Source organism: Cottoperca gobio, chromosome 16 (assembly GCF_900634415.1).
Source record: "Cottoperca gobio chromosome 16, fCotGob3.1, whole genome shotgun sequence".
Taxonomy (NCBI): domain Eukaryota; kingdom Metazoa; phylum Chordata; class Actinopteri; order Perciformes; family Bovichtidae; genus Cottoperca; species Cottoperca gobio.
Genome location: NC_041370.1, coordinates 12,963,179 through 12,983,405, shown reverse-complemented (window position 1 = coordinate 12,983,405; position 20,227 = coordinate 12,963,179). Strand labels below are relative to the sequence as shown.

Genomic DNA, 20,227 nt, shown 5'->3' with positions numbered 1-20,227 from the left:
AATGTAGTTCCTTCTTTGCACACATGAGATTTGATGAATTCCCATGTTGTTCTCTGTATAATCACAGTAAGAAGTAAGATGGAGTGAATGAAAGTCTGGGGCATGATGTCCATCCACAACTCCTGGATATAGAGAAGTAACACAAGAATTGCGTTTGGACAATCAACGCCAGACTCCCTGTCAAACTTGGGATGAACAGCACTAGCATCTCTTAGCCTTGGGAGTAAATCCTGCAGTGGGTGGATAGTTGGAAAATATTATAAGAGATTAATTAAACAAGTGCAAAGATATCTATCAAAACAATTGTTGAACCGTAAAAAGGAAGCTGGCCACACATTCAAAAATATCATCAAAGAATTGTTAAAAAAAGACCATAAGTCATCCATGTTCCAAAGGTTTGTACCACTAAATGCTTTTTTTTATCTACATATTGTTCATCTAATAATTCCTTTCATTTATTATCTATAAACTGGCATATTAGTAAATTAACTTAAACTAACAAGTGAAAAAGTATTTTAATACTTACATTACGCACCATCAATAATACGGTGATAATAGTCCCAGAGAAGCAACTAATAATCATGTGTCCCTATACATATGAATATTAAATATTAAACTTTTTCTTTCTAACTTTAAAAAAAAAATATTGCTAAGTTCACTCTCCTCTGCATCCGTCCTCAACCGCTGCTTGTTCAGTTTGCCTGTCCATGTGGCCCTCTCTATCTCTTCTCCTCTATCCATCTCATTTCATGCAGGAGTGGGGTTACCTAAGAGACCCGGCCTCAATGGAGAAAATCTCTTTTTCTACAATTAACTGTGAAAGTGACAGAAGGAAAAGAAGGGAGGGATCTACGGAGGGGTGCGCGCCCTGAGAAGAAAAGGAAAGAGGGAAGGACACAAGTGTGCATGACAGGTAGAGGGACGTAAAGTTACAAACTAATATTTGCACAAATTTTTAAAGTTTCGACTTCAGAAATTTCAGAATAAATACCAATACGACAGATATAGACTTTTTTTGGGGAGGTTTGGACCCTCAGAAAGCAGTATTTAGTTGCTGCATTTAAGATTCTGATTTAGTAAATATATTCTGTATTGTATTGAGCGAGGCTAATAACTTATATGATAAACTTACATATACATCAAATTATATATTTTATGTCCAATATTGGGGGGAAAAATGTACACACACTCATAATAAATATATATATACGTTTCAGGTTTGTAGCACCTCATAGTTGAATTGGGATTTGGCCAAATTAGGTTGCATTACACTGATCCCAGTAAAAGTGTATTATGTCTATCAGCCATGATCTCTAAAAATGCAGAGGGAGTGACCACTGAGTTTCCATGGCGAGATGTACACAAAAGGGTGTGGCGTGGGAATGTCCTCAGGGGTCAGGAGTGAGGGTGAAAGGGTCATAGGTCAGAGCCAGCTGGACAGCACACAAGAGGAGATGAGGGTGAGAAAAGGAGGTGAGGGGGGAGTCCAGAGACTGACTGACTGGACCCAATGGGACATTAACATTGAACTGATGGGAGGCTCACTGACCAAGGCCCATTCAGGGAGAAACTAAGCTATGACACACTCATGTGTAATGGTCCATGGTAATTGACAAGTGACAAGACCCTCGTTGTGGATGCAAAAGCACTTATCAAAATGCAGCGGTGGATTACAAGCTATACGTACTGGTATTCAGTGCTTATATGGGTTTTTTTATTTCAATGATGCAAACATACTTGTATACTGATGAAATTATAAGAAGTAATATCCTGAACATTGGATAATATTAAACGTTTTATGTAAATATTAAGTCACTTCTTATGAATAAAGCACTACAGGCATATTGGGATATAGATATTTATCACTTTATACTTTAAGGTTCAAGGACTCACTTCAGGATGCACCAATTAGCACAATTTGTTTTTTCAATAGTTATGCAGTTATAATACCTGACAGTATTAAGCACAGTACATTTCTTTTTTTGTATCATTCTTCATTTTCTTCTATTTCCACCTCAAGGAACATAGACTTTAACAACCAAATACAAATTAAAACACTTTCAAACATGCGTCTGGAGTAATTGAATTATAAAAAGAAAGGACTTTTTTTTACGATGTTGAGGAAAATGAAAAAATGTAAATAAAAAATACACAAGCAACACATGATGTTTCTTTAAATATTGGTTCTATGCAACAAGTTGTCAGTGAAAACAGCCTATTCAGTTGCATTTTTGTCATACAGTTTGAGATTCGATGAAAATGTTGTATCATTTCCAGTTCCCATGGCGGTAGATGCTCCGTGTACCCCAAGGGTGCAGACAGGAAGGTGAGCGTCTGTGAGCTCTGTCTTCCATGTGGCCGCTAGTGAAGGTCAGGTCAGTGAGGGCAGCAGGCAGTCTGGATCGGGGCCACACTCTGGTGGTCTAAAAAAGACAATATTGGGGCCCAACCCAGGGGGTCAACATGCAAATAGTAACCCCTGAGTGAAAGGCATAGAGCAGATCAATGTTCTCACATTACTCTTGCTGCCCATGACTGTGAATGTGCACGCCTACACACCCCATAAGGTTTTCGTATTTAATGAAATTCAATCTGAACAATAGAGAAGGCAGCTGTATTTCAACAAAGGTAGAAGTATGACGTCATAAGTGAGCATTAAAATACCCATGTCACTTTTTGTTTCCAATTCACTAAGTCCACTAGCTTGATGTTACAATCGTCAAACAACATTTATTGTTGAATCAATAACTGCAAAATATCATTTTGAAACAGCAAAGCTTGTACAACCAGAGCAGTGTAGTTTGTCAATACAGCATTATAAGAACTCCAACAACAACATTGTGATCTGAAGTGACTCCACACTTATTCAGTGCATGCGTAGCAGATGAAATTCAGTCTGTCTGTCTCAGACAAGCCTACCCACTGCTGCCTCCCAGTGGCCTCAAGGGCACCTGTAACACCACAGTCATATTTCCCTTCAGATCCTTGTCCAGGGGCCCAGTTTTGGTAACAGCTATTAGTTGACTTAGTCCAGAACCAAAAGTTAAATTTACAAGTGTGACGTAAACCTAGCCAAACATGGGGTGATGTGGCGTTTTTTGCTGTTTCAGCCACCTTCCTCTGAATGTCTTTGGTGGTAATTTGGACAAGGTCAATATGGTGCTCCCTGCAGTAACCCATAGCTTCAAGCCATGTCATATTTTCCTGGATTAATATCAGGTTTCCTTTGGAGACGACAACAGAGAGAAAAACAAAATTAATATTACTTCAGTCATCATGCAAAATAAACCAAAAAGCACATGATCATTTGAAACATACCTGTAGGCAAACTTTGACTGCTTTCAGTGGGCTTTACACTAGAGGACTGTGCAGTGGTCTGGGCTGAAGTCTCCATCAGTGTTGTTAATGTAGAGACACTGTCTGTAGTAACTTGTGCAGTAGTTGTGGGACGTTGCTGTGTTGTTGTCACAGTTGACATCTCTGTAGTTGTATTGTTGAGCTCAGTGCTTGTCGTACTTGAGACAAGATCTGTGGTATTTGATGTTGTCAGCGCATTGGCAGTTGTTGTTTCTTCGGTGGTAACATTAGTAGTATGTGATTGATTAGTAGCCACGGTTAAATGAAACGTTATTATGGTCGCTTCAGTTGAAGTGATCCATGAGGGAAGAGTTGTCATATTTGTTGGCTCTGTTGTCAGGGTCTCCTGTGTACTTGTTTGAAGTGTGGTTGTTGGAATTGATTTTCTTGCTGTAAGAGTAAGCAATAAAGGGAATAGAGACGGATCATAGATGTTACTCTGTTGTGCAAGGTTACAAAACATAATATAGTATTAAATAAAGATCACTTTGCTGAAAGAGAAAGCATTTAATACAGCAACTTACCCCCACAACAAACAAAACATTGCTTTCTGGCACATTTCAGGTCATTCCACTTTCCTTGATCCTTGAATATAGCAGCAGTACAATTCTGATCTTTAATGTAGTTAGGCTGAGAGGGTTTCCAGTAACGGAATGATGACTTGCTTCCATCAGACCACTTCCAGGGATCTTTGAAAAGGCCAATCCACACATTTTGTGAACCAGACACATTATGTACTGCCTCATTCTCTTCTGCTGAGTGTATGCTAATGAGTTCAGACGACAACCCCCTGCAATGATTCTGAGCGTCCCTCCATGATTTGGTCTCAGCTACAAAAATGAGACCACTGGTATCAGTGTTTCCTGCAAGTCCAAAGGTTTGATGTTTTAAACATGAAGAACAAAGTGACTGATGTCCTGCATTTAAACATGATTTGTCTGCAATATTTCCATTTCACTTACCATGACAAACAAAACTTCTTCTAGTTCCACAGCGACTTTCAATCCACTCGCCACCGATATCCATTACTGCACACGCATCTTTGTTTATTTGGCGTTGTCCTTCCTTCCAGTTTAAAAAATCCAGTTTTTGATCAGGCCAGGGCCAATGCCACATCCACGCATCTCCAGTCTCCAGTCCTATCCAGACCCTTGCAATGGTATTTGGAACTAAAGTGACCAAATTATACATTTCTGTTGAGTTGTGAACTGTGGCTAAATCAGTGTACATCTCTCTGCAATAGATCTTTGCTTCTGTGTAGTTCTTGGAAATATTAATAAGGTGAAAATCTGAAGATCCCAGTGCAAAGGAGCAAAGTCCTGTGAAATTAAAGGTAGTATGTTACAACAGTTTGACTACCAACAATAATTAATAAATCAAAAACATAGCTTTCTTCACAAATAGCCAAACACATTACACATTTTCATATAAATATGATGTGAGGAAAACAAGCAAGTAAGGTTCAAACCTGAGATAAAAAGCAGATACATGGTTTGAGTCCCTTTCACAATCAATCTGTTTTCAGTCATGATGATGGCAAACAGGAAAACAAAAAGGAAAAAAAACGTTTCTCAGTTAAATTAATGTTCTATTATGACCTGTTGCTGTCTAACATACATTGCTAGCAGCTGTGAGCAGCACAGTCTTTGTAAGAATGTCACTTGGCTTGTTAAGAGACACCTCTCCAGAGGACAAAGGAGTTGTTCAGGATTCTTTCTCTCTTGCACACACTCTACAGCACTTGGCTTACTGGTTTGTTGAGATGACATTACATTACATTACATTACAGTTCATTTAGCTGACGCTTTTGTCCAAAGCGACGTACAAAAAGAAAACAATCATGGAGATATAACTCCGAACAGCAAGAATCTTGTAAGTACAATAGCTTCAAATAGGTACAATCGTATAAGTGAACACTGTCTTCAAATAAGCCAGTTTGAAGTGCAACAACATAAGTGCAACATACAGAAACAATAGAATACAAATTCAACTATTAGCTATAAATAAGCCAAACCAATACAAGTGCAACATACAAAGAACAGTTATTTAGTTTTCTTCATTCGCCGAGGTGCAGTCGAAACAGGTGAGTTTTCAGTCGGAAGGTGTGAAGACTGTCTGCTGACCTGATCAATGGGGAGGTCGTTCCACCATTGACATTATATGAGACAGCTACAATCAATACATTTATCAACAGTTGACAACTGTGTGATCTGCTGACATGATTGATCTGGGATGTTCTCTTTACTTGGCAACATGTTGTGTACAAAATAAAATAATAATTACATTATCGGCTGATTAAAATCACTGACCAGGCTAGGTTGTATTAATATCACCCTACCTTTCCTAGAGAAATATCACCCAGTCCGAATGGGGCTTTTGACATCTTGTCCATGCTTGATTAGCAATGAAGGTGAGCATGTTGTTGTGCAAACTGGGAAAATTGTAAATCCCTTTCCCAAACTCCCTCCCCATGTCCTATATTGATGACAATGCTGACAGTGGATTAGGGCAAACAAAAGACAAAGGGAGAAGGGTGAGGTGGGTGCAGGCCCAGCTGAGAGAGAGTGAGACTCCCAGAAGGGCAGTTCTTTATGCCTTTACCACTTAAGTATTGAAAAAACTAAACAAATCAATCCGAAAAGAAAAACAGTATTGTGATATTGGGGTCTGCTGGATCCTGTTTACTGGAAAGTGTTACCTTTTCAGGGGGGTGCATCTAATTTAGGGCAGACCTAGAGTTTTTTCTTAGAAAGGTGACAAGAAAAATATAGATCATTTTTAAATAATGCGTAAAATAAAAATTGCAGGTCCCTTCTGTAACCAAGGGTTAAAAAAAGTGTTGCAACAAATGAACAACTCTATTAGAAAAGCTCATTCGTCACCTCAAAAACAAGGAAGTTTGATGATAGGCACAAAAGATTACAAAAACAGAACACTGTTAAATACTTAAGATGGTGAAAAATGATACCTTACAACATCACTGAAGCATAAAAAGTTGTGCAATACTGTATTTTCCCATAATGTCGAAGGCAAAAGCATTCCAGTGCTTCTTAAGGGCGTGGCTGTCTAAGAGTTGGCTCAGATTAGGTATCCAAAAATACTTTAACATTTATTTTTGAATGTACCTTGTATTTACCATCTCATACCTAAATGTAAATTTATCAATACTTTAAAAAATACTTTAAAAAAGTATCTAGTGTCACAATATGCACATTTGCTGTGTGTTATTTTCCATTACTTCCCCCTGTCAGTGATACATCCAGTTATGACCATTTATGATGATTTGTGTATGAGTAGCCTTTCTTCGAAAGTGATTAACTCAGTTTCAGAACAATATGTAGGGACAAAAGTTATAACTAACAGTAAATATAATTCATTACAATTTCCATGCAAATTCTAAAATCTTGCACAAAATTAGGAAAAACTCTGTTCAATCAGTTTGATTAAATTATAAATCAAGCGAAACAAATACTGCAGGAGTGTCATCTGACATGCTGTTATGGGTGGTCCCATGAGACATTTTGGCTCAAGGGATACTGGCACTGAGCCACCATGGCCTGTAAACAACAACAGCGTCAAGTTGAAGTAAACTGGCTCTGAGCGTCGGCCTGTTGTCGGGCGCTGGTCTGCTTACAACAAGTACAGTGAAGTGGTTTTCAACAATGCGTCGAAGGTGTGTCTGGTGAGTAATCCCAACCTTCAAACGATCATGAGCTGTTTTGTCATCAACTGCTTCTTCAGACTAACACCGTGAACCGTGTATTGAGCTAATGTTAGCTATATAAGCTAAATTAGCCGTAATCGCGGCTAACAAGCTAATCCTAGCTAGCTAGAAAACATTGCAATATTTGTATGGATTGAATGAAGTGGATCGATGACCGTCGAGTTATCAAGCTCCACATTTCTTGATGATTAACGGGGTATGTTTATATCGTAGTTTTAGTAAACGTTTTATAATGCAATTTTAGCCAGACGTATGGCAACCAAAGCTAATGTTAGCTGTCGCCAGTGGATTTCGAGCGTTTGGATTTGCAGCTAGCTGCCTAGCTAGCTGCAAATCCATACGTCGGGCATTATTTATGTGTTACGGTGAGTAATACAATGCACTTGTATTTATTCATTAAAATACGCATTTCTTTTTGCTGTTTTCATTTACTTAAAGCGGTTCTCCACGGAGTAACATTAATGTCAACGTTACTGCGTATCGTTTGCAACATTTAGCAAACGTGTAACGTTATTGCGATGCAAACAGGGGCCAGCTAATGTTAACAAACTAATGTGGTGGTTTGCTCACTTTGAACAAAGATTCTCACACTAAACACAAAACGTTGTTAAGTCTCAATGTGTTTCGCTTTTTATTTTTGAGCTATTTGAACAGCGTATCATGTAAAACAATGTGGATGTTGGTTTTCCGTTTACCTAATAAATGGTGTGGTAACTATTATATTCGGCCACCGCATCGCTCGTTTTTCGTGTCAGGCTTATATTAGGGTTTAAGATATATTCATGGCTTGAATCATTGTTGGAACATCTGGTAGTTAATGTCACTGTGTCCTGAAACTAGGGGCTACAACGAACGATTATTTTCTCAGTTAATCTATTTGTCTATAAAATGTCAGAAAACATTTCATCACACTTTCTTGTGTCAAGCCTGAGTCCAAGCTGTCTTGAAATGTCTCCTTGGTTTGTCTGATAAACGGAACAGCAGCTCCCCTGAGCTAGAGACTGATGTGCAGCTTTGCTTGAAATATGACTAATAGATTATATAAATAGTTGCCAATTAAAATGATGTTGATTTGACTAATCAAGTTAATGTTTTCAGATCTATTTGCAATCACAACCAGTTACTGCAAAGACAAATGTGCTTTTCAAGTTAGATCAAAAACACTAGTAATATCCTTTTGTGTCACCCTCAGATTGATATCCTTCAGACGGGACCTCATCCTCTCCACTGGGTAGTTTACTCGTCATGTCCTCACAGCAACCCAACAGTTCAGCCTCCAATAGCCCCACCAACATCTTGGGTTCTCCATTCTCAGTTATCAGTTCCTCACTGAACTCCCCAGTGGTTTCACCCTCTCTGGGATTCGGACCCATCAGCAACAGTCAGGTAACTGAGTCTGTGAATTAATGTCATGAGGCAGCTAATATTTGTGTTTTAAGAGATTGATTTGCTGTAGTTGTAGAGTACTTGTGTTTGTTTACATGGGGCAGAGACTACACATGTTAGTTTTGGATACACTGCAATACTGTTGTTTTTATTTGATTTACAATATGTACAGTAGGGGTGTAACGGCACACAAACGTCACCGTTCGGTTCATACTCCAGTTTAGGGTTAGGTGAGTTTGGTACAGCAGAAAAGGAATGCACTAGGATGCGTTTATTTTCATTTATTTTGAACAGACGGTAGTACAAGTCTCGAAGACAGACACAATTGTCTTTCTGGCGACTAAAGTAGCGATTTGCCCACTTGCAACTTTGGTAAACTATTTGCATCATAAAACAAGTAAAGTATAGATAGAGAACATTTCAAACACACTGTACAAACACTTTCCCAAAAAGCAACCAGTCACAATAGGCTATAAAACTGAAAAGCCATAGTGTAACGGACCTGCACGTCAACGAGCTTGTTGTGCTTAGCACAGCATATGTTGTGAACGGTGTAGGGCTAAAAGTTTCCGGGCAGAACTGCTTTTGAACTTTGCTTCCACATTACGTACATAAATCTACTTACCTTATGTTCTGCGTGTGGCCACATGCACTGAACTGTGACATGCGTACCGTAACGGTTTGATGTAAAGACGCACACCGATACGGATTAATGTACAGCGCAGTTAATGGGCAAAAGAGGAGGACGCACATTTTGATAATGCAATAAACAGTGTTGTCATTTTAAAATGACAATTAGCCAAAGACATTGCAGTGTTTTTAATGAATCTTTTTTTGGTTGCTTTGTGTATCCAGATCTCTTCTTCAGCACCCATATCAGGGATGCACTCAATCAGCAGCTCAGAAGATATCAAGCCTCCTTTTGGCCTGAGGCCCATGCCATCTCACAGCCCTGGAATAATGTTGTCTCAGAAACGCATGTGTGTCATCTGTGGAGACCGCTCTTCTGGTGAGTGAGTGCGCTAAGAGCAGGTTTAGCAGAAGTGAAACATAAGCTGTAGAGTGTTTTATTTCATTTTAGTGTGGATAATCCCCTACTGTCAGATGTTTGAAAGTTTTTTTTGTCAACATTTTAACAAAATGGATTTCACTGTTTCTAATAATAATAAAAAAATATCTAAATGTGTGTCTGACTGTCGTCTTCACTTTGGTGTTTTGTTCGATTTCCCCATCGACCTCTAACGTAACGTTTTTTTATCTGTGTAATTTACAGGCAAGCACTATGGAGTGTACAGCTGTGAGGGTTGCAAAGGTTTCTTCAAACGAACTGTGCGCAAAGACCTTAGCTATACCTGCAGAGATAACAAAGAGTGCCTGGTCGACAAACGCCAGCGCAATCGCTGCCAGTACTGCCGCTACCAGAAGTGCCTGGCCATGGGCATGAAGAGGGAAGGTATGCAAGGCACAGGGTTGAATTAGAGGTTAAAGTTCATTTTGAGAGCCTGTTTGGCTATTGAAGGTTTAGGAACACGTTTTGTTGCGAGTTGTCTTACATGCAACTATACAAAGGTGACAACATAGAGTTAAATATACATTTTGAGAATGATTTAAACATTGGCAGTCAATTAGATTTCTTAGAATGACTAATTATGCTAAAGGAAGCCAAATTAAATTGATTAAGTAATATTGGATTAGTACTATTTCTGGCATAGGTGAGGGTGGATGCTAGATTAGATAGATTAGATAAAGGGTAGAGACGAGTGTATTGGGGCTGGTTTATATAACTAACCCCTCTCCATCTCTTCTCTTCATTTTCTCCTATTCTACCCTTTCTCCATCTTTCAATAGTGATCAAACATGTAAAGTGGATAAAAGAAGATGGAAAAGATGAGGGATGGATGAGTATGACATGAAATCTTAAAGATACTGTATTTTTATGTTACTTAGAGAATTAGCCTGTTGTGTTAGACATGCAAATTTGTTGATTGGCGAATTTATGTGTGAAAACGTATGCAGAAATGATGGAGAGTGAGGATTGCTGTGGTATAGCGCTTTGTGCTGACGGACTGCTTTGTAAACTAAGCAGTCGGACAGCTGTAGTTCTGAGCTGAATCTGTATAAATGTATTTCAAATCTGATGGAGTGGATTGGTTTTGAGCAGCAGAAGATATAATAGATCATTCTAGTTAAGGCCTTTTTATAGGCCACAAGGTCAATTTAAGGTATCTTAAGTGCATACAGTTTACGATTCATGTATTATGAGAGGTGTTGCCTCTTTACTAGGTCTGTGCAGCTCAAATTCTGGCTCCAGATTTAGGCACATCAAGTCTACATTCTGCTTTGCCACCAGTTAAATAACCATGTGAGTTTAGTATGGCTGCACTTTGGTCAGTGTCTGATCTGCCAGTGAGATGGGTAGATTTTACGTTACAGTTTCCAAATCTGACCGTTTTCTTCTCCTGATTTGATTGAGGGGAGTCGGAATATTTTGGATTAGACACCATCTTCTGTTCTTCCACCTCACTGAGATCACAGTTTCCTTTAGGGTCGCTGTAGACAACATAGACTCTTGCTTTTACTGCCGTTAAGTTTTTTAACAAACTTCACATACATAGTCTCTGTTGTCCTCATTGTGCTTTGTACTGTTAGGACAGCGCCACTCTTTAGATGCATTGTGATTCTGTTTTTAACGATTTAGTATTCACTTGTGATAGATTATGCTAATGCATGTAAACTAACTGGAAGGCATGCTAATAACAAACTCATGCATGTAACTTCAACCTGCCAGTTACTATACTTCTGTTGATAATGCAAGTACATTCATCTGACTTAAGTCATGATGGATATTATGCCATTGTGAATGTACTATACAGTAGAAAATGTATGGAAATGAAAAATCAATAAGTTCAAAGATACTTTGAGAAACATTTCCTTCAGTTCTTAAATCAAATGTTGAGGAATGTACTGTAGAAAGGGCCAGCCCCACTCTTTTGTTTTGTAGCTTTATTGTTAGTTTTAGTATTATTGACAGCAATCCGCTGAATGCAGCACTTTTGAAACGTGTCTTTGCTGTCATGATTACCTTTTTGTCAAGTCAGTAAAGAACTTGAACAGGACTTTCTCAATGCAGAAAAACCTGACAGAGCATTTTGCATAGTATCAGTGTAACTCATAAATTCATCAGATTACATTTTTCATTCTTCAGTATTTACCATCATCTCATTCCTTTTCTTTCTCCCCCCACCACTGTTTCCTTGTGTTTTGTCTTGACACAGCGGTCCAGGAGGAGCGTCAGAGGAACAGAGAGCGTGAAGGAGAGCTGGAGTTCAGTGTCGGCGTGAATGAGGAGATGCCCGTCGAGAAGATTTTGGAGGCAGAGACGGCTGTGGAGCAGAAGACGGAGCTTCACTCTGATGGCGGTTCTGCAGGCAACTCTGTGAGTGGTTAAACATCGCAGTCAATGGATTTATTTATGTCATTCATCTGTTTTTAGCGGAAGCATGATGGGTTGGGGCCTCATGTTTTTCGAATGACCTTATTAAGAACATGCTCTTCAGTACAGGCTTACTATAATTGTTGGAAGTATTTGGTTTGGATGCACAACTAAGATACTGTGATTTATTGTTTGGTTTCAGCCCCATGATGCAGTTACCAACATCTGCCAGACTGCAGACAAACAACTGTTTGCCTTGGTTGAGTGGGCAAAGAGAATCCCTCATTTCTCTGAACTTCCCCTCGATGACCAGGTCATCCTCCTGCGTGCAGGTACGATCGAGCGTATACGACACGGAGATCAGATCCACATTATGTCTGCGGGTTTATCAGAGGCTGATTATGAATGTTGCAGTATTACAAAGTACAGTTCTATAAGAGATAAGAGACCTGACACATTTTCAGTGTAACGCTGTCTTATACAATTACACTGCTATCTAAGATAGTGCTGTGTGGAGTTGCTTATTACATTTTATTTGCACATTTTGAATAAATTAAATCTAAAATCAACCGCAAAGAAAAAGAACCCAGGGAAATATTAAAGCCTGGGTTAACTTGAGGTTACCTTTTGCTGCCATTTCCATTAAATCTAGGATAGAAGGCAACTACAAAGCAACTTGAGCAATAACATCTGTGAAAACTCAAATATGACAATATTGTTGATGGCCTTAATGTTATGGTATTTGTGCATGCAAAGATAAAGACTATGTTGTAGTTGGCAACAGGAAGTGTTTGACAAGGTATTTAGTCCAGTTGTATTTTAATACGCTGCTGTGTGCAAACTGTTATGCAGCTGTAGTGGGAGGGATTTAGAAGCGTAGATGTGTACAGAGTCCCCTGATGTGAAGACATTATGTTGTGTTCACCCAACAGGTTTTTACTAACATTAATAACTTTGCAAAAGTGTGTCATGCTGGGTCAGAACACCGTGGAAGTGAACCTCAAAGGGAACTTGTAGGTAGCTGGCAAGTGTTTGCAACAGTGCGAGTGCATCCTGGTGTGTCAGGGGCACGTTAGGGATGGAGTAAACAGTTCCACTGAGAATTATTTTAAATGTTATATAATGAGGTTCAAGCGAACAATTCAAAAAGAGTTCCCCCTTTTATAAAAAATTATGCTTTTTTCATTACGAGTGTCATTTTTTTTAACAACTACGGAAATGTTTTTAACGGACATCATCATTTAATTTGTCAGGGTGGAATGAGCTCCTCATCGCCTCGTTCTCCCATCGCTCCATCGGTTTGAAGGATGGAGTTCTCCTGGCCTCTGAGCTGCAGCGCGACAATGCACACAGCGCAGGAGTTGGAGCCATTTTTGACAGGTGCATCTATGGAGACAAAAAATGGCCAACATACTCTCATTGTAATAATGTTTATCATACGTGTAGTGTCTGTATAATAACTGTTTTTTATTTAACACAGGGAGAGTGTGCAGAGTGCAGAGGTCGGCGCCATATTTGACAGGTAATCTTACACATTTGAAATATTATTTCAGTGTGTTTGACTCAATAAAATGAGTGTCATTTTCTCTTTTATGCTCTTTGTATTTGACCCTCTGACACCTTTCCAAAAATCTTTGCAAAATTTGTCATTATTTAGGGTTCTTACGGAGCTCGTCAATAAAATGAGAGATATGCAAATGGACAAAACAGAGCTGGGTTGCCTCCGAGCCATCGTCCTCTTCAACCCAGGTACTTGCACAATGCTGATATCTAAATAAGAAAGATTAACATTTAAAAAAATAGAAAGAATCTTTAAGTGTCTTTGCCCTGATGAAAATATTGTCTATATTTTCTTGCAGATGCTAAAGGGCTCTCCAACACCGGTGAGGTGGAGCTCCTTAGAGAAAAGGTCTATGCATCATTGGAAGCCTATTGCAAACAGAAATATCCAGAGCAGCAGGGAAGGTAAATGTCCTCGGCTATCACAAGCTCGGCTCATCCTATTTACAAAGTAGAATGTCGAAGTTAAACACGATTGGTGCGTCGTTTATCTGGTCAAACTAAACGATGCCTTCTTTGCTCCACGCAGGTTTGCAAAGCTCCTCCTGCGACTGCCAGCACTGCGATCCATCGGCTTGAAGTGCTTGGAGCATCTCTTCTTCTTCAAGCTGATCGGCGACACACCTATTGACACTTTCCTCATGGAAATGCTTGAAGCTCCCCATCAGTTGTCTTAGATAGGAAATGCGTACTGTGGTTAGGTTTAGATAGCTGAAGTCTGGGAAGCTGGAGTGGGACTGGAGTGGCACTTTAAGTTCTTTGAAGATTTGTCAATTTGTCTCACTGCTGGGTTGCACTATTTTAGTGCAGCACAGATTTGCTCTTTAGACCAAACCCAAGGCTTGGCATGATCTACAAGCTGGTGCTATATGTTGACATAACTTCATGAGTAACTATGGTTTAAAAAAAAAAAAAAAAGTATTTTTAAAAATGTAAACATTTACATATTTCCCTCACAGGAGCTATAATTTGGGTAAACATTTTTATAATAGCTTTTTAGACACCTCAAACATCAAGGTTCAGTTATTTCTCCAACTGAACTAATCCCCCAAACCTATTTTTTAAAAAGGAAGACAACCGAAATCATGTGTATGCATTAAGAATGTTGTATTCTTTTTATCATTTGTAATTCAAGCCAGCTCTAAAAGAATATAATTGTACCAAACAGTCACCAGGCACTGTGTCCAACAACAGCTCTGAGTTTACTTGTATCCGTTGCAGAAGATAAAATCCTGACAGTGACCCTGCGATCGAAGACAAGTCAGAGGTTGAAACTGTCGGGTCCAACTTGTCTGTGTTGATTGAGAATCAGCTTTATGTGTCTGGTAATATACAGTTAGTGTTGTTTACTTCTTTGCCATTTTATAAATCTAATCACTTTGTGGTTAACGATTAAACTGCACTGCACACTTGCTATGTACTATTTCTAAAACACACTTAACAAACGCCTGGCCTTTAAATAGTCGGGCGTTTGTCTTTTGGTGCTATTTCAGTAATAATTTGACATTATTGGTGCAGATGCACGCCAAACCACAAACCTAAGAAAATATGCAAAACTGAAAATCCCTTTGTTAATCTTTGTTAAAAATGTAGCAATATAAAATGTTAACTGCATAAGAGCTTTCTGTCTGTCAGTCATTCAGGGGTTTTACAAAGTAAATCATGTCTGGTGGAAAGGGAATACTCCATTTTGTAATTTATCTATACAATTCAATGGTACTGTGCAAAAGTAATTGTTCAGGGAAAATGTATATTGACAAATTTGAATTATGATCAGGATATACAAATTATATAATTCTTAATATGTGCCCTTGTTTTTAGTTTCCAGCTAGTATAAAGGAGAACATGTCTTGGGTTGCACTGGATTTGCTGAGACTGTTTCAGCTGACTTTTATTTTTTGTGCTTTTTTTTTGATGCTCCATTGTATTTTCCAACTTTCCCCCCCTTTTTGTAGGTAGTTGTCTTGTTCATTGTTCTATGTCTCTGCAATTTATTAAAAGCAAATCATAATCACATTTAGATCTATAACACCTGTGGACATATAGGAATTTTAAACGAGACCAAATGAGGTCTGTATGATGGCCATGTGTAAACCCCAGATGAGCTGTACGGGAAAGCTGGTCATCGACCTCTATATGCTCTTGAACATAAAGTGACGTGGAAGCAGTGGGTTGTGTGGACTGAAAATAAAGAGGCGAAAGTTTTTTTTTTTTCTTCCTCAAAAGTGTTAGATCTGACACTTATTTTTCTAAAACACTATTGCAACGTATAGTAAAAAAGAAAAGCAAAGCAAAAGCTGTTTTAATGAGCCTTTTTATTGTATTCGTTACATAGTTTTTGCTGTGGGCAAAGATGCACTAGAAGCCTTGGTTGTGTAGCACTTGTATCCAAGTTCCACAGTGATGTTATGGCACAGGCAGCAATGTGTGTGTGTGGTGGGCTAATGTTAAATTACAAGGAAGAAAATGTTGAGTGCAATGAAATCAAAGGCTTCTTTCCACAGGACTAGCTGGTGAATTTCATCACTGCACTCTTCACCATGTTGGTTCACTTTACTGTCTGTGAAGTAAAAAGGTTTATTAACACAAAACCCTACAGCTCTCAGAACCAAAGTGAACCTCCTTTTTAAACCATGCATGGCTTGGTTTGCTTAAATTACATTTAGAATAATACTGCCTTTAGTCTATGATACACTATTCTACACATGGAGCAAAAAAAACCCAACAAAAAGACATTGTCATGACATGTACATCATTTTACAGCATTCCCCCCCTATATTACTTTACACATCTATTCTGTCTTGTTTTTGACAAAAATCAGTACAATCTGGGAAACACAATGAGCCCCCCCCCCCCCCCCCCCCATAACTTCAGTCCCTCTACGTTGCATGCTACACATTAAGTCTAAGGTGCTGAATAGTTTTCAGTTAATTCTAAACAAAAAAGAACAAAAACAAACATGTACTGCTGGTGTGGTTTTCCATAGCTTCATCATGATGTTGCACTCAATTCTTGTTTCTCTCAATGGCTATGTTTCCATCACAGTGAAAGTTTGCTAGTGGATAGATTCACCTTGCCATGACATAAACTGAAATGATGCATGTTATAAATTTAGCTAAGACCATTCCAAATTGATTAATAGCACGATGAGCAGACCTACATAATGACATTAAACTGCGGGCTCCTTCTTATTCACTTCAATACAGATTTACATGTTATAAAATAGATAAATAATGGAGATTTTATGTGCGTCCATATTACTAATTATCATGTAACCCCTGATGTTCACATTCATGGTTAGAGAATGAATGTACAGTTGAACGCCACATTAATTTGGCCTGGTCTATTTTTAATGTCTTTATATTTTACCTAGATCTTGAGTGGAACAATGCGCAGTAAGGCAACAGGATACAGCTAATGTGCATGACCAATCCTAAGTTGTCATAAATACTTTAAAGCTATCTTCATAACATACTATTTGATCCAGGACAAGTTTAAAAACACTGGTTAAAAATAAATCACAGCTAGTGAATGATGTACATTGCAGTATTATCCTCTCGTCCCTCACAGACTGCACATCTGTAGTAACATTTTCTTGATTATATGTCCCTGAAAACATCTTAATAAATAACTGTCTCTGAAAGGCACTCTGAGATGTGCAGCTCATAGTTTTCTAGAAAATAAAACTACATAACTGTGACGATTGCTCCCCTGTAACACTGCACATGCCTTAAACTGTCTCCAACTGCTCAGTCCATCAGTGAGAATAGGTGACATGATGCAACTTGTCTACATTTGTTTGAGCTAAAAATGTTGATGAACATTTGTCTGAAACTAGTGGTATCACCAGTCTCACCCACAGTAACCGAACTGTTGACGTTTCTCTGATAAATGCCGTCTTATCCAGTCAACTAACGGACATTTGACAAAGCTTTAGAAGCTCATCTGCCCTGAGTTAGACATTAAAAACGGTGCTACTGTTGATTTGCTGGTTAAGCTGTTGAGTATATTTTCAGATGTCAGTGGTTCATCAGTGTCAAGGATTTCACATTCCATTGATACCCAACTTTTACATCCAGTGCAATTGTTCCTTATTTGAGCACCTTCTTGAGCAAAATGAAAAGAAACACAAAACTACCACAGTAGTATAAAACAGAATAACCCTCTGCGCAAAGCCATCTATTCAACAGATGAAATGTCTTTTAATTTGTCTCTAAAGCTGCAGGGCTGACACTAAACCCAAGCAGCGGAGAGTTTAGCGTCCGTACCACACTTCTTGCCCCTTTGGATTCAGTCAAGGCCACTGAGATCGAAGCACACGCTCTGCAAAACTCTTGATGCCCTCAGCCTTAAAAATAAAAAAACACTTCTGCGCGGGAGCTTGTATGCAATGTCACGTTCGAAGGATGATTGTAATTAAGCCGTGTGAGTGCGTCATCAATGTTTATCCAGCAATAGCAAAGCTTAGTGGTTTGAATGCAGCGCTCTGTTTCTGCTAACTCTGTGAGTTCATGAATAAAACCTTTTATCCACTCTCTTCAGGAAGCACTTGTGTCAAGCCTATGAGAACCAAACGCATAAAGATGAGGTCAACTCATCGAAGCTGGGGGGGGGGGGGGGGGGGGGGGGGTTTAGTGCCAAGCCAGAGTGGAGTGGGTTGCCAGGTTGGGTGTAGGCATTGGAGGGGCAGTGAAAGGGCTTCCAGACGTCCTTATGTCCGGATCACACCTGCATCTCTGAACCACTAGACAAGCCGAGAGCGTTCGCCTCCTCTGTTGTCAAACCATTCTTAAGTGTCCTCCTCACTGTGCAGACGGAAAGAAAAGTGTATTATTAAAATGTTTGCACATGCAGCCGATTGCATTTCTCTGTACATGTTAATAAATGATGGCACTTGGCAAGTAGTTGACATGACTCACGTGATTTTCGGTTGACTCTGGATCGTCTCCTCTCCCGAGGTTGCGTCCGCTGGCCGGGCCCCTGAGTGGCTGACCTAACGATCCTCTCCATGATCTCATCCGCTGTATCATCTGTGCAGTTTACTGGGTCGTCACTTGCAGAGCACCATGGGGGAACACGCCCTAAAACAGTAAGGTAAGAATGGATAAGAAAACAACAGATATGTTTGTATAATAGGGCTGATAAGAGAAAGAATAATAATAACATACTATACGATAACTTTTGGCATAATATGAGTTTTTTTATGACATTTTTATAACATACTATGACTTTTTTACGACTTACTAAACGAGGACTTTTTTTTATAACATAATATACCACAACTTTTTTTGGCATATTATATAATAAATAAATATTATATTTCTTACGACATCCTCGAGTCTTTTTATCACATTTTTATAAAATACTATACTATGACTTTTTATGATTATCTTTGGCAAACTATACTTTTTATGACGTATACTATGACTTTTGTTTGGCATATATACTATACGACTTTTATGATATTATTTTTATGACTTTTTTAATAAACACTATACTATGACTTTTTCTTATGACATTTTTATAAAATAATATACTATGACTTTTTATGTTTTTTTTTTACGACATACTATGTAAATATAGCAAATATATATATATAGTAAAGTGTGTCGCTGATGTAACCAGTTAGAACTCGAAGTGGCGATGAGTTCTTAAAATCTATGGGAAGGGTATTAAAAGGTATTCAATTTAACTTCAGGGTTCGTGTATATACGCTGGTCTGTACACATTTTCACAGCAATCCATTACATCCACTATCACAAAGTATTTTAGTCTGACAGACAGACGGACAGAGAGACATAACCAACACTAGAGCCAAGCTGCTAGCGTGGCTAAAAATACCAGTCCTCGTGAAAGATTAGCTTAAAGGTTTTAAGTAGGATTACTTCAGTAACTTCAAATGCTTTTGATGTGCTTCCTGGAGCAGTTATGGCCAGAAAGGAATACAAACTCTCAGTGTACCTGATGTATGGTGATGATATTAAAATAAAAGCTATGTATGAGTCATAACAATATAAAAAGTTAATGAGACTGACCTCTGGTGCTGCTGGCCCTGGTGCGTGTACGGAGGCCTGGCACTGTGGACGTCGGGCTCTCTCCGTCCTGCAGGCTGCTCTTTAGTACGGCCTTCATGTTCTCATGTTCAGCTGCATCTTCAGCATACTGGATACCCTGAGGCTGGCTCTCCTGTGCATCTGATGGGGCCTCGCTGAATTTACCATTCTGTAAGGGCAGGACACAGAATTACAATATCTGATATTTTATTACAAGACGAGACGGTGAAACTCAGCTCCATGCTCTGTCACTTTTAGTATTTGGGAAGAACCACAAGGAAAAGCTTTTAATATCAAACTTGACATAAAGGTTAATCTTTACTATTGACACAGTACTTTCAAGCCTTAAATAAGAACAATTAGTCATTTCGAAGAGTTGAAAGTTTCACATACATATTTAAAGTGCTGTTTATTCTGTGACACACACAAAAATGCCGATTCATTTCTTCCAGGAAGTAGCTGCGACTCCTCCTAGTGAGATTCTTTTAACACTCCAGCAGACATCATGCGAACGTCTCCTTTTCTCTCCTTGTCAAACCTTCAAGCTTCCTCATTCATGTAAGGTCACACTCACACAGAGCCTGCCAGTCTTATGACTGATTACTTGTCCTTTGTTAATCCTCGTAAATGCACCCATTAGGCTATTGTTTAAAGTTGTGACAGCAAAGTCTGGTTGAATGTTAGTCACAACAGAAAGTTCTCATGCACTTGTTT

At 38.8% G+C, this 20,227-nt stretch overlaps 3 protein-coding genes across 4 annotated transcripts in view; 1 reads left to right on the top strand and 2 right to left on the bottom strand.

The window, feature by feature from the left end:
- Nucleotides 1-1,388: 1,388 nt before the first annotated feature.
- LOC115021048 (uncharacterized) lies at nt 1,389-4,383 on the bottom strand. The gene is made up of 6 exons (XM_029451173.1): nt 4,320-4,383; nt 3,882-4,220; nt 3,319-3,747; nt 2,920-3,224; nt 2,306-2,423; nt 1,389-1,501 (listed from the first exon to the last, which is right to left on the bottom strand). Exons 1-6 carry the CDS (start codon nt 4,381-4,383, stop codon nt 1,389-1,391), a joined length of 1,368 nt encoding a protein of 455 aa, XP_029307033.1.
- A 2,485-nt stretch (nt 4,384-6,868) lies between these two features.
- LOC115021592 (retinoic acid receptor RXR-beta-A-like) lies at nt 6,869-15,476 on the top strand. Of its 2 annotated transcripts, XM_029452118.1 has the most exons (12): nt 6,870-7,039; nt 8,274-8,467; nt 9,323-9,476; nt 9,741-9,920; nt 10,316-10,369; nt 11,743-11,903; nt 12,103-12,232; nt 13,154-13,280; nt 13,381-13,422; nt 13,558-13,649; nt 13,760-13,865; nt 13,990-15,476. In XM_029452118.1, the coding sequence occupies exons 2-12, from the start codon at nt 8,327-8,329 to the stop codon at nt 14,135-14,137; spliced, it is 1,335 nt and encodes a 444-aa protein (XP_029307978.1). In that variant the 5' UTR covers nt 6,870-7,039; nt 8,274-8,326; the 3' UTR covers nt 14,138-15,476. The 2 variants fall into 2 exon arrangements, with proteins under 2 accessions (XP_029307979.1, XP_029307978.1); XM_029452119.1 differs by lacking the exon at nt 10,316-10,369 and having other exon boundaries at nt 6,869-7,039.
- fhod3b (formin homology 2 domain containing 3b) overlaps nt 15,376-20,227 on the bottom strand; it is an 89,684-nt gene continuing 84,832 nt past the window's right edge. Inside the window, 3 exon segments of the mRNA XM_029452117.1 lie at nt 15,376-18,265; nt 18,380-18,541; nt 19,496-19,682. Of these exon segments, the coding sequence (XP_029307977.1) occupies nt 18,183-18,265; nt 18,380-18,541; nt 19,496-19,682 (432 nt within the window). The 3' untranslated portion in view covers nt 15,376-18,182.

Coding starts and splice junctions, on each gene's coding strand:
- LOC115021048 (XM_029451173.1), bottom strand. CDS start 4,383: ATGGATATCGGTGGCGAGTGGATTGAAAGTCGCTGTGGAACTAGAAGA. Junction 3,225..3,318: donor CAGTCAAAGTTTGCCTACAG/GTATGTTTCAAA, acceptor TCGTCTCCAAAG/GAAACCTGATATTAATCCAG. Junction 1,502..2,305: donor TTCCTGTCTGCACCCTTGGG/GTACACGGAGCA, acceptor CATTGGGTCCAG/TCAGTCAGTCTCTGGACTCC.
- LOC115021592 (XM_029452118.1), top strand. CDS start 8,327: ATGTCCTCACAGCAACCCAACAGTTCAGCCTCCAATAGCCCCACCAAC. Junction 13,423..13,557: donor GTCGGCGCCATATTTGACAG/GTAATCTTACAC, acceptor GTCATTATTTAG/GGTTCTTACGGAGCTCGTCA. Junction 13,866..13,989: donor TATCCAGAGCAGCAGGGAAG/GTAAATGTCCTC, acceptor TGCTCCACGCAG/GTTTGCAAAGCTCCTCCTGC.